This window comes from Pinus tabuliformis, chromosome J, assembly GCF_031772625.1.
Source record: "Pinus tabuliformis cultivar Carrire ecotype Pingquan chromosome J, CPIR1, whole genome shotgun sequence".
In the NCBI taxonomy this organism is placed as follows: Eukaryota; Viridiplantae; Streptophyta; class Pinopsida; order Pinales; family Pinaceae; genus Pinus; species Pinus tabuliformis.
In genome coordinates, this window is record NC_142295.1 from 650,334,779 (window position 1) to 650,349,776 (window position 14,998).

The 14,998-nt window shown below is 37.3% G+C and overlaps 1 protein-coding gene across 3 annotated transcripts in view; it reads left to right on the plus strand.

Moving 5' to 3' along the window:
• LOC149228591 (uncharacterized) overlaps nt 1-14,998 on the plus strand; it is a 510,588-nt gene that overhangs the window by 391,658 nt on the left and 103,932 nt on the right. For all 3 annotated transcript variants that reach the window (XM_089378284.1, XM_089378285.1, XM_089378286.1), the window contains one exon: nt 4,656-4,745. In XM_089378284.1, the coding sequence (XP_089234410.1) occupies nt 4,656-4,745 (90 nt within the window). The remainder of the gene's footprint in view (nt 1-4,655; nt 4,746-14,998) is intronic.

A 14,998-nucleotide genomic window follows, 5' to 3' on the forward strand; every position in this document is an offset into this window, starting at 1 on the left:
AAAATTTTCTTGTTCAATAGACTCATGAGGTGGCTCTTGTACTTCTTCATCTTTGGATTCTTCTATGGAGTTTTGAGGTTTGTATTGGGAATGCTCTTCATCAATAAGCTTATCATTTTCAATGACATTCATCAACATGCCGGTTCCATATGCTCTTTATGTGCATGATCCTTCATCAAGAAGTGGAATGATGCTGATATGTGTGCATGAATACCAATATAACTGCCCAAAAATGGTGTGATGAAGAGTGCGCCCTAGGGGAATGTAGAGAGGAGGTGGGACAATCTGGATAGTAAGATAAGAATGTTTCAAAAGAGTGCATATACCATAATACACTAGCCTTGTGGAGCAACCTAGAATATTGGTCCAAGAAGGTCCTCATGCTTATGATTATGTGCCAAATGTTCCAAACAAGGGGAGGGTTCTACTCCATTGTGTAACTAACTACTCAAGGGATGTGACATCGCTATTGAAATGTCAATATCCACTAATAGGTTCCAATACCAAGCATACTTTCTCATGAACCAATGCACCCATGTGGACCTCGATGGGCTATATCACCATATGTGAATGATTAAGAACTCTAATAAAACCATAACCATGATGAATAAGTCCATAATAGAGATAATACACTTCATGTAACAAAGGTGCTCCATAAACCACTTCATGTAATCTCCAAAGTAAGATGCTCTACTGTGGGGGCCTACGAGTGGAGGAATTCGAAACAATGAGTGTGGGGACTAACACTTCTATTCAAGACACCTTAGCACCTACTTTATGGTGGGGGTTGGGGGAGGTGTGGGAATTGCAAACATTGATTTTGTGAACTAACGCTCCTATTCAAGACATTTATAAAAATGATCTTTGAGATCTGTGAATTCAGGAGGAAGGGGTGCTCAAAGTCATTATACTGCATGACAGACTGCCAGAGAATGGTCTTCAACCTGGATAAAATCCTCATGCTAAATGAGAGGATAACTTGTGGATCCAGATCTGCTTGGGATACTTTTTGGGATTAGAAGCATGGGAGGGTGTGCTTGATATTTGTTTTTCTCTTGCTAGAAATTTGAAGCCCCAGAAAGTAAAATCAAAGAAAAGCGAAGTTTGGGGCCGTAAATTCTTGATGTTTTCTGACAAAATATTATGTTTCCCCATAATAATACTGAAGCGAACAAAGTTCCTTCTATAAATTAATTACTCCAAAAGACTTGGAATATAAAGATATCCATGAGGATACAAAGATTATATAGTATAATGTGAATAAGAATATGAAGATGATTTACAATGAGAATGAAAGGCTTGCTTATATATCAAGCAAGTGTCTCTTCATGAAGAGTCATGTCTCATTTAGACATGCCTCTTCAACCTAATTACTAGTTAACTAATCATTATTTACGATTATTATTGTTTACATTATTTATATATATTTTATTCGCTACATTGCCTCCTTCCTCAAAAAGCTTTGTCTTCAAAGCTTGTTGATGAAAAAGGCTTGATCTCTTTTTCTGCTTTGAAAGTCTTTCTCTCTCGGAACGGTCATCTTCGTTGATACAAGCTGATATGATCTTCTAAGTGACAAACAAAATTGTCGCACTGAGAAGGGATCAGACCATCCCAGATTAATCTTCTGTATAGTATTCTGATCACTGGAATTTTGTAACGACTTGTTAGCATAAGACTGGATTGAGGTTACATCACTATTATCTGGAACATCAGTTTGTTGATTTGGTTCTGAATGGTCACGATACGTAGCATGGTTGATTTGTCTATTCTCATGATTCGGATGCCGATAGGGAACTTTTTTGGTTTGATTTTCCCTTATTGGGCATGTGGCAATTTTTATATTTCTGGCGAAGATGTTGTTGAGTTGGTTATGAACATTCACTGGGGATATTTATCATTTGACTTGCAACATCCAAGCGTGTCTTTTCTTCAACTTGCTTGTCTTCTTCTTGAGTTGTGACATTCACTGGATCGGTATTTGTTATTTTGTCATCAACTTGAATTCCTATATTTGATGCTTCCTTCTCGATAAGTTGTTGTACCTTGTTTTCTAATGACTTCCTATCCTTGTTAAGTTTCTTAATTTGCGTCAATAATTTTTCACTATGGTTTTTAAGTTGAGAAACTTCTTCATTTTTGTCAATAGTGATTTTGTCAATTTCATTTTGCATATTTTGTAATACTTTTTTACCTTCTTGAGAAATTACTTTTGAAATATCCGATATATCTTCTGGCGTTACTGAAATAGGTTTCAATGTAACATCTTGGAGTGTTATTTTATTCTTCTTGTAAGAAAATGTTAAAAACTTTTTCTTAGTATTTAGAATAAAGGAACCTAGAGTTTTCATCCATGGTGATCCCAAAACAATGTCATTATCCTTAAAACATAAGGTTTTCACGGTGAATGTGAGGTAAAAGTATAATCTCCAATATTTAGGTGTAAATTGCTTATATCGTATTTGTTTGATTTTACATGTGCCAAAAATATTTGTTTCAACTATATTTGATTTAGGAATCACCAATTGGTTAGCATATTTAGGACTAATATAATTACTTGTTTCAGCAAGACTGATAGAGATTATGATATCTCTTCCTGCGAGCGATCCTTTGATTTAGATAATGTATAAACACATTTACCAAAGATTTCAGGAAATATTTCATTACTAGTCTCCATTTTACTTCTTAAATATTTATTTATTTTTTAAGTCACTTTTTTTTAATAATAATTATAAATTATATATATTATATAATTTTAATATATATATATATATATATATATATATATATATATATATATATATATATATATATATATATTGTAAGTGATTTAATAATGCTTTTAAGTATATATCAAATTTATATTAAATTAATATATATACTATATATCTCACCTCTTTTGACTTGAATGTGGCACTTCCCGACTTTTGAATTTGGACTTTGTATATTAATTTTTTTTTTAATATTATAAATTTTTATGATGTCACCACACTTAATAAATATAAAGGTCACGTCTTTTCATATGACAAGGTCACGATGTTCACCAAACTTTTTAAGTAAAAAGTAAAACTTACCTTTCACGTAAAGAGATTTTGTATCCCTTTTGTTTTTTTCTTTTACTTTTAAAATACCATGGGCAATTACCATGGGTTGTTTCTAAAACCACGGGCTTCTCCACGTAAAAAGTTTTAAATATCACTTGGTATGAGATTTTGTATCCCTTTTGTTTTTTCTTTTACTTTTAAAATACCATGGGAAATTACCATAGGTTGTTTCTAAAGCCACTTCATATATATATATATATTTTTTTTTAATATAATTTGATTTTTTTTATGTTCTTTTATTTTATTTTTTTACTTTTTCTTCTTCTTCTTTTTTAAATTTATTTACTTATTTATTTATTTTTTTTGGTTAATTTTTTTTATGGCCAAAGGTCAACTAGCAAATTGGAGACCCTCCAACTAGCAAATTTTCTTTTAGTTTTAATTTTAATGGCCAAAGGCCTAGAAAAATGGAGAAAAGGAGAAACTCCCAAATTCTGAGCAAAATGCTTCAATTGTACGGCAAAACAGTTGACGAATTTTGATAGTCAAGGACCTGGATCGGAGAATGAGCTTTGTGCACTGGTTAAGCAACCTAAAGGACCAAACTGCTCTGATACCAAATGAAGCGAACAAAGTTCCTTCTATAAATTAATTACTCCAAAAGACTTGGAATATAAAGATATCCATGAGGATACAAACATTATATATTAAAATGTGAATAAGAATACGAAAATGATTTACAATGAGAATGAGAGGCTTGCTTATATACCAAGCAAGTGTCTCTTCATGAAGAGTCATGTCTCATTTAGACTTGCCTCTTCAACCTAATTACTATTTAACTAATCATTATTTACAATTATTATTGTTTACATTATTTATATATATTTTATTCGTTACAAATACACTCGAGATTGAGTTTTTCATAGGATTCTTTTTTCGTGAGATTCTGAGAGCTACGTGGAGCAAAATATATCTGAAGATCTGAATTATTTTTGTTAAAATATAAAGATGTATAATATATCTTTATTTTTTTATATATTTTGTTTCCCTGTGTGTGGATCCTCCCTTTAACAGAAACTGGTAGATTGGTCTGTGGATCTGATCTGTTCCTATGGATGCTAGTTTCAAGCGCATTTAGCACTGCTTGATGATAGATTGGATTTTCCTTGAAGTCACAAACTATGGATTGTAGGAATGTCCCAGTTGATTGTATTTGATCCGACACATGATGAGACATCACTGTTTTAGTTGTTAGTCTTTTCACATTTTTTGGACAAGTTCTTAATATTCCTATATAGGTATTTACTATTTTTTATGTCTTCAACTTTTGTTCTGGCAAAAAATTGTATAGTTGTTTATACTCATTTTAGAAGTGGGGTATTGATATTTTGTGTAATTTTCTCATTGTTAAAACCTTAGAAATCTAAAATTACTGAATATCTGTCACAGTTCTGGTTACAAAACAGAATCTAAATTGTCTGGTTTGACAATCTTCAAGCAACTTGCAATGAAAGTAGGGAGCTTATTGGAGATAACAGGGTTTGTAATTTAATGGGTTGAAAAGTGATGTACGTGTGGCCACTGAAATTATAACTTATCTGGTTGTTGCAGTTACGGGCCATCCAAAGAGACATAAAAGTTTGCAAGTCTGATGAAGAAGCTAAACTCCTGAAGTATTCTGAAAATCAACTTATAAATAAGGTTGGAATCTATTTTCAGTAAATCCTCTAAACAATCAGTCACTGTAATCATTAATATTAAAAAATGATAAGTTAGAAATTTGATTAATCTATTATAGTATTCTGTTTGATGCAAATGGATAGTCTGCTATTTTAAAATTTAGTATTGGATTTCTGCAAGGCAGGTGATTCATTGTAGTTTCTTTTATTTTTATTCTTGTCATTCTGTCAGCACTAAGGAGTTATTACTGTGACATTTAAATACTAGATCTGAAAATGAATGGTGAAATTGGGAGCTAGCAACTTTTTAGAAGAAACATTGTTTATATATTTTATATGACATAACTATTGACAATCATCAATTAGTGTGTATGTTGTCTGATATTTGTAGTCTTGGTCATACAACTGAGCCATCTCCTACTAATTCCAAGGGAAAAGGATAGCCATGCATTGTAGAATATTGTTATTTATGGAACTCATTTCTTCTCAATGTTCCACCAAGTTTCTGGGATGGGGGGACGCGGAAACAGGAAGATGCATAAGGGACATGTGGGAGCACCCCAAAATTTCAGGGAAATTTATATATATAATTTAAATTTAAATTCAAATTCAATAATGAAATATATTGATTCATACATCACAAATAGCTCAATGAAATATAAATAGTAAAATATTGTATACATTGATTTAAATCCATCATTCACTATTCTAGAATCTGATTTAGTACTAAGCAAAATGTTATGAATATAATTTATGTAAAAATAATATAAATATAAATAATAATAATAATCATAATAATGATTAATTAAATATTGATTAGTATAGAAGAGGCATGTCTCCAAGGACATGACCATTCATGAAGGGTACCTTGCCAACATATATAAGCAGACCCTCATTTGTAATAATCTCATCATATTTTATTTTATTCACTATTCAATATATATTTTTATCCTCAATGGATGTCTTCGTATTCCAAGTGTTTTGAAGATTATTGTGAAATACAAAATTTGTTCGTTACATTGGTATCAGAGCCATTCGACCCTCTGGCTGCTCAACTGCTGCATATAGTCATTCTGATCTGCCATTTGGCCATCAACTCTTTGTCAAATTTGTTGCGGTTGCAATTGAGGCTTTTAGGCACAAGAAGTTTGTTTGGAGATTCTCCATTCTGTCGTCAAGCCTTTGGGCATCGAAAAAAAATATAAGAAAAAAATATATAAAAAATAAAAAGAAAGAAAATAAAAATATTTAAAAAAATAAAGGTTATAGAAATTAAAAGAACTTAAAAAATTTTGATTAAAAAAAGTTAAAAAAATTATATTATATATCTCTATATATATTACAAAAATATTATATAAAGAAAAGAAAGAAAGAAGTTGCGGCTGCAACTGCCTGACGGCTGCCAAAGCCGCAAGCTGTCATCGTGCATTTCCCAACATATTAAAACAACTGTCCACTTCCTAGCTGCAAAAACCAGTGTACACAGCCACCGATCCTACTGCCAATTTCAGTTGCCACACTTGTCCATCCACCAAAATATTGTTTGATGTCCGTATTGGCACCATCAAATTCTATTTATCATTTGTACTGTCACTCTAGCGTAGTGCAAATTTTAGTCATTCATACTAATTTGCTATCAACCCACATGTTACTTCCTACCATATCATTTTACATTTAAAATTTCTGTACCATCTAAATTGATGGACTGCAAAATATTAATACACTGGTCATACCAATAAACTTGCATGAAAATGAAAAAAGAGAAAAGGAGAAAGAAGAAAGAAATAAATTATGTTTAAGATCCATGAGGCTAAAGATAGCCCATGGGACAGACTGCCTTGGCATGTGACTTCTGTATTCAACCCTTTTGCTATGTAACCTCACAATGAGTGCTCCCAGCTTCTCAACAATCACTTCGCTGAATAAATTACCCCTGTCAAAATATATACATAACTGTCCCTGTTGTCTTTCAAGGCCTCACATTCTAAAATGAAATGCTTTTATGTTTCCACCTCTTCAGAAGTGCAAACAATACACACTCTTTCTCCCCGAACTTCTTTTGGTCTTTGCCAGTGCCCTGTTTCATAGTGGAGTTGATGAGAATTAGTCAATAATTGAACAATAAGAGTTTTGGCTCTGCAAGAGATATTGGTCCATATGTACGTTTTTTGGTGATGATTACAAGTGGGATTAAACTCTTCAATAAAGTATTTTCTCTTTCTGCCTAGCTCTTTATCGGAAGTACACTTATAGAACCTATGCATAACAAAAGCCTTTATCTCATTACTATGTGTGGGACACATGTTCAAGTAAATACCCCATTTACTAAACCATTTGTTAACACATGTTCAAGAAAATACCCCATTTACTCAACCATTTATTATTTTGCCGCACCCAAGTCTTCTTTCTTTTGCACAATATGTCATTTGAGACAACCTTAGGTCATTCACCCTTTTATGTTTGTATTTTTTTTTTTTTATAAAATATGTTATGAGTCACACCATAGCAATTGCTTCAATAGGAGAATCCCCCATTTCACTTAGCAAGATATGACAACGAACTGAAGTTTTAATTTTGAACTTGTTTGTAATCAAGCGCTTCTGAATTTTCTTGATTTGCTTCCATTGTACATCAGATGTACTATTTGTTAGAAAATCGGAAAGATTTTCTTATGTTTGATAATTACATGTGAGATTCTTGTGTTCTTATTAACTTTTTTATGTTCTTCTTTTATCTTAGTTCATCAAACAATTACCAAAACAATAGCACGAAGATCAAGGATGCCAGATGTAGGCAGACAACCAGGGAAAAACCCTAATCTTGGGGAAAATCCAGTCAACAACTATTCCTTCAATAGTTTTCTTGAGATAATGCAAGACTCTTGACTTAAACACATAATTCCTCCACACCAAGTCAACCCTTTCATTTTTCAGCAGATGATAACTTTCCAGTACTGTCTTCGACCTAGATGCAGCAGTAGCAGCAACAATACTTCGATGCAGTGGTATCTTCGAGCTAGCAACTTCGACCTTGATGCACCAGCTTTGACCTTGAAGCAGTTAGTTGTTTGACCTTGAAGAAACACTTCTACCCTGAAGAAGCACCTTGACCTTGATACCGTACTTTGACCTTTAAGCAACACTTCTACCTGGAAGAAGCACCTCAATCTTGATGTCGTACTTTGACCTTGATGCCGTAACAATTTTTTTTGATGCCGTAACAGAACTCCGACCTTGATGTCGTAGCCCAGAAAATCACAAGCTTGAGAGAGAGAGATAACCCAAAACCTTTGTTCCTGCAATTCTCCTTCCACTGTAACTTGGCACTTTTTCATGGCTTCTTCTAGTGTGAAAAAATTTCTAAATAGAAATCTTATTGTAGTGATTAATATTATTTCTTCTACTTATTATCTCAGAAATAAGTTATTCACAATGTTCTTACAGAAAATATCGAAATATATTCTACTGCAGCCTTCACAATTAAAATATTGCATAAAGTAAATGCAAAGAAAAATACTGGCACAAATACAATCACAATTACAGTTATTTTTGGACAATTGTCCCTGGAAAAACCAAGTGTGGGAAAACCCATGCAGCAGATGAGGGTTTCTTTATTTTTATTCAGCAAAATCTCGTACAAAATACAACTAGCAAAACAGGAGTGAAAAATTTGTGAACGCTTCCAGACAAATTTCTGATCCAGGTGAAGTACCCCTCTTTCCTCTAAATCCTTCTGCATCCCTCTGCGTCAATTTTCCTACCTTGGTCCAACATCTAGCTTCCCACGCAGTCCCTGCGTGAACCTGCCTCTGCGCTACCTCTTTCTGCATCCAACCTATTCCTGCTCTGCGTCTTGCTGTCTTGCACTCTCGATGATGCTGATGCCGTCTCTCCCTTTCTCACCTGCAAGTCTCCCTCTAATTCAATTTTCTCTTGCCAAACTTCGACCAGTGAGAAAATCGATCTTACTCGGGTAATTGAGTATCTGCCTCTGGTGTGTTCTTCAAGTGCCCATCAAATCTCCTCTTATAATCCTCTTGTTGCTCAATCAACGACCCAGATTAGATTGTAATCAATGGCTAGGATCATGTTTACTTGATCTCCGCCTTCTTCTAGAAGGTCGACCCACAGTTTAGATTAATACCCATTAATTATTTTAATTTCTTAAGTTTAGACTTAGGGTCCTATTAAAAATAATTAATTATTTTAATAAAATTGTTTCTGGATGGAATTTCCCAAAACGATTTCTGGGTATTGGAGAATGCATGTGTATAAGCTCCCTGCAAAATTTGAGACTTAGAGCACATCTGATGCTACCAAAAATCAACACTCCCTCTTAGCGATGAATGTGCTCTAGTAATGCAACCTGTTGAAGCATCACCCTGTTCTGTAACATCTCTCTCTGCGCTAGGTGATGTCTGACATCCTGTCTACCAATTATTGTGCAAATGCTGCATCTGTACTGCTATTGACCCTGCCACTTGTCAACATTGCATCCGTGCTGCAACTCCCTCTATCACTGTAAATGAAAAGTCACTTGTTTCTGCTATTGAAACGGATTCTCTACCATACCCAAATGCTCTCTGAGTTGAATGAACTTAGCTCTTCCTAGAGCCTTTGTGAGTATGTCTGCTACCTGATCTCCTGTGGGGACATACTGTAGCTGTACTGCCCCATGCCGAACAGTCTTTGATGAAGTGACATCTGATATCAATGTGTTTTGACCGATCATGAAATATTGGATTCTCAGAGAGTTTGATACAACCATGATTATCACAGTACACCATGGTCTCTTCTATCCTTTTCCTGAACAAGCTCACAAGTAGTTTTCTAGGCCATATAACTTTGGACATAATTGTGCTGGCTACTATATATTCCGCTTTTGCTGAGCTCAGAGCTACTGACTTCTGCTTTTTGCTGCACCAAGATATCATCCTTGATCCAACACTGAAGCAGTACCCCGAGGTACTTTTTCGGTCTATTGAACTACCTGCCCAATCTGCATTCATGAACTCATTCAATTTGACGTTCTCCCCTTGGGAGTATTTCAACTCATATCCGACTGTTCCACGCTATCTAAGAATGTGTCTAGTTGCTACCCAATGCACTCTTTTTGGTTCTACCATGAATTGTCTAAGTGTGTTGACAACAAAGCAAATGTTTGGCCTTGTGTTGACCAAATACATAAGCGACCCAATGAGTTGTGACAAGGTGGGATCCACTTCCTTGCCTCTTGATGCATCTATTTTCTCGCACTTGGTGATCATGGGAGTAGCCATGGGTCGACAGTCTTGCATTCTGAATCTCTTCACAATCCCTGTAGCATATTTTCCTTGTCCAAGGAAGATCTCCCCATTCTTCTGCTAAACTTCCAATCCCAGAAAATAATGCATCAACCCCATATGTTTTCTTATGCTCCTATTTTATCTTTAGTTCATCAAGCAATTATGAAATCAATAGCACAAAGATCATGATACCAGATGTAGGTGAACAGCCAGGGGAAAACCCTTATCGAGGGGAAAATCCAGTCAACATATCTTCCTTAATAACTTCACGAGATAATACAAGACTCTTGACCTAGACACAAACTTCCGCCACACCAACTTAGCATTTTCTTCCTTCTGTAGATGATAACCCTTTCAACAATAATTTCGGCCTAACAACAACAACAAAACTTCGATCCAACAACAAATTCAAATGAGCAACAACTTCAACCCAACAGTTAGCCGAGCAACAACTTCGACCCAACAATTAGCTTAACAACAACTTCAACCCAACAATATCTTCACCTTTCCAGTAAATATCCCAATAAATCTAGACGAGTGAGAGAGAGACAAACCCAAAAACTTCGATCTTCCTTCCAACAACTTCGCACTTTTTTTGCTGCTCTTCTCTTAGATATCGAACTTGTGAGTGTGTGAGTTCCAAATGAATTTGAATTGCTTCAATATATAGGCTTCTGGTGAGCTCGAATTACTCTATTTGAGGCCGACTTGGTGTGGAGGTGACAAATACCTTATCTGACTTAATGATAAATCTTTTTACATGATTCAAAAGCCCAAGAAGGGTCTCTTTAAATTGAAAATGACTCTAATGACTCAGAATAAATCCTAGAAGTCGTCAATGGGGACTTTGAACTAAAACATGATGACCCAAGCATGAAACCCATGCTTTAATAAGTCTTAATAATAATAATACAAATTCCTTTTTCTTTCTTTTGATAAATACATTTCATTATGACTCAAACACAATTTATGAAGACTGAACCTTGTTACATTCTTCAACAACACCAAGAATATGCGTCCTTTGTAGTAGATGACGTTAGCAATCACCCTGTAACGCTCATTAGCATGTGTACCCTCCACAATCTCACATGCCTGCTGATCTTTGGAGTACTCCATTATGACTCAAACACAATTTATGAAGACTGAACCTTGTTACATTCTTCAACAACACCAAGAATATGCGTCCTTTGTAGTAGATGACGTTAGCAATCACCCTGTAACGCTCATTAGCATGTGTACCCTCCACAATCTCACATGCCTGCTGATCTTTGGAGTACTCCACCAACAAGTGTGCCTTCCAATCACAACAGATGCTTATGAGTGAAATTGTTGCGGGCCTCTTGGGTAATGCATCTGCTACCACATTGTGTTTTCCCTTGACATACTCAATTTCAAAATCGTCGGCTTGGACCTTACTTACCTACCTTTGCTACCTATCATTGAGGCCCTGCTGCTCCATAAAATGGCGAAGACTATTGTTGTCAATCTTCGCTCTAAATTTGTTGCCCACTAGGTGTTGCCAAAATTTGGCCAATGCATGCATAATGTCCGACATCTCCTTGTTGTAAATAGAATACGCCCTCTTATGCGGAAGCAGCTTCCGGTTCTCAAAAGCGATGGGTTGGCCATCCTGTGATAATACTGCACCAACCCCCTCACCTGATGCATTGCACTCCAAGGTGAAGGGTTGAGTGAAATCTGGGAGTGCTAATACTGGACAACTTCTCATCACCTCCTTGAGGCACTCAGATGTTGACTGTGCTTTATTTGTCGATGCGAATGCCCCCTTTTTGGTCAGATCTGTGAGGGGAGCTGGCAACTGTAAGAAGCCCTTAACGAATTTCCTTTAATAGGTGCATATGCCCACAAAGTCCCTTAACTCATTCACATTTTGAGGCACTGGCCAATCCCATATGGCCCTGATCTTCTCCTCATGCACCCTCATGCCATCCTCCCCAATAATATGCCCCAAATAGAGCATCTCTTTCAACCAAAACTTGCACTTGGACTATTTTGCGTAGAATTGCTGCTCCTCTAAAATGCGTAACACCACTTCCAAGTGCTGTAGATGCTCCTCCCAAGTCCTGTTGTAAATCAAAATGTCATTGAAGAATACCAATACAAACTTCTACAACTGCCCACGGAACACATGGTTCATGCAGGACTGGAAGGTGGCAGGTGCGTTGGTTAGCCCGAAGGGCATAACCAAGAACTCAAAATGCCCATAATGGCACCTGAAGGCCGTCTTGGTGATGTCCCAATCCCTCACTCTAATTTGGTACTACCCCGAACATAAGTCTATCTTAGAGAAGTACTTGGCTCCTCTAAGCTCATCCATCAACTCATCAATGCGTGGAATGGGGTAGCGGTTCTTCAGGGTCTTCTTGTTGAGTGCCCGGTAATCTATGCACATGCGCAACGTCCCATCCTTCTTCTTCACCAGAACAAGTGATGAAGCAAAGGGGTTAGAGCTAGGACTAATGTGCCCAAGTGCCATCAACTCCTGAATGGCTCACTTACTCTCATCCCTATAGGCCTTGTGATGTCTATAAGGAGTGGTATATACTCCTAGCTCTAGCTCAATCGTGTGCTCAAATCCTCTAGTAGGTGGCTGCCTTAGTGGTATATCCCCAAACACTAATGGGTACCTATCCAAGATGGCCTGTATATTGGGGTGTGGTGTCTTGGGCTGTCCCCCAACCTCTGAAATCCTCAACTCCATTGCCCATGATATGTCCCCATGTCTCAAGTTAGCCTCCCTCATGTTCGGTGAAACTGTCTGTGGAGGATATTAATGCATTCCCTGAAGAACAACTAACTTGCCATCTGACCTAGTGAACTTCATCTCCAACTTCCTCCAATCCGCAGTGACCCTCCCAAGGGAGTAGAGCCACCGGACACCCATCACCACATTGTGTGAAAATTCTATCACTGCAACAACTGATTTATTTTACCAACTTATTTTCCCAATGAGTTATTTATGAAAATCTTTCAGTAAACATTAAAATAAATTCTGTTGCAGATATCACACCATAATACAGAAACAAACACATGCACAAGAATTACCACATTGACACAGATATTTTGGACAAAAAGTCCCTAGAAAAGCCCAATGTGGGAAAAATGGGCCTTGCCTCCTTTGCATCTATGGCCTGGTGCCCAAGGCTCCTGACAAGTGAAGCATAGCTTCCTCCTTCGAAGGTCTCTCCTAGTCTCCTCATCTAACTACCCATGCCCTTGGACTGCTCGCTGTGGTGGGGGCCTCGTGTCATGCCCCTTCTGTGGGTAGGGAGCTCGTGATGGTATGGGTGCTCGAGTCTTGGGGATTGCCCCTGCAAATCCTTGGCACAAGTCACAACCTCTTGCAAAGTAGTGGGTCTGCGGGATTTCACCAGTCCACGCAATGGCTCAAGCAAGCCCTCTACAAATGTGTACACCCTCCTGGCATCGGACAAATCTGGCACCATGACTAAGACCCTCAAAAACTCTGATATATACTGCTCTGGATGGCCAGTCTGCTTGAGCTGAGTTAGTTCTCTGAAGTGTACCTCGTATCAAAATGCTCCACCACTCTCCGTGTAAAGTCCTTATAAGAGGTCACATTGGAAGTCCCTAGCGTGGTCAAGCCATGAAACCATCAGTCGTGTGCCCCCCACCTCCAAGTACAAGGTAGCCATTTTGATGGCTTCCACCTCTATCATCCAATTAAGATGGAAATAGGTATCCAACTTCTCCACCCAAGCTCGAGCTGTGCACTTGGTAGATCCATCATACGTGGGAAAATACATCTTCCCAATGGTACACTGGAACTCTGGACTCTACGTGCTAGATTGCCCATTGTACTTGCCCTTCTCTTTTTACTTGAGCAAGCAGTAATGTTATGCTCTTAACCTTCAAGACGATACTGGAATACAGAATATGCGAAGAAATATACCCAGAACTTAGAATAGTGAGAAACAACAACAAGTATTTTATTATTCAGAAAGCAATGTTCACTTGCCTCTTCGAGGGGGCAACCTCCAATAGAGCAGAGCTCGATTACAAAATAAGACACTATGCTCCTCGCAGGGAGTCTCTATCCTTTATATATGACTCATACATGCAATACCATGGATGATTACCATGGTTCTTATTAATACCATCTATCTAATACCATGGCCCATTTGCAACTAACTGTGGTCCCGTCATTAATTGCGGGTTAACCACTTACAATTATTAATATGTGCTTTATTGACTCCTTACTTAACTATAACTATGACTCGATCCTACTACATGAATAAGGGGGTTAGGGTGGGACCCTAACATGCCCTCCCCCTTAAGAATAGCCTTGTCCTCAAGGCTAAAGCTGCGGAAACTGCTGAACAATAGTGGCTGGTTCCCAGGTTTTATCTTCCGGAGAGGTGTCTTTCCACTTGACGAGGACTTCCTTGATCATGCGGCCACGCAGGTGCCGTTCTCGTGTGTCTAGGACCTGTTCAGGTTGGAGCTAGATTGACCCTTCTTCATCCAATTTAGGTAGACTGGTTTGAATTCTGCAATTGTTCCCAATCACTTTCTTGAGGCATGAGACATGGAAAACTGGATGGATTTTTGCAGAGGGTGGCAAAGCTAGCTTGTAGGCCACTTCTCCAATGCATTGAAGTACTTGATATGGTCCGTAGAATTTTGGAGATAGTTTATGACAACCCTTGTCTTTGAGTGAAGTTTGCTTATATGGTTGCAACCTCAAAAATACCTGATCCCCTTCTTGAAATTGGCGCTCTGAGCGATGTTGATCTACCTGTTGCTTCATGTAGTTTTTTGAGCTTGTTGAAGATTCTCTCTAAGATGGGCGAGCATGGTTGTGCGGTTTTGTAGGAGTTGATCCATTGCTTGTACCTTGGAGCACCCCTTGATACAAGAAGTAGGGAAGGAGGGAGTTGACCATAAACTGCTTCATAGGGAGTCACTTTGGTGGTGGCATGATAGTTGGTGTTATACCACCATTCAGC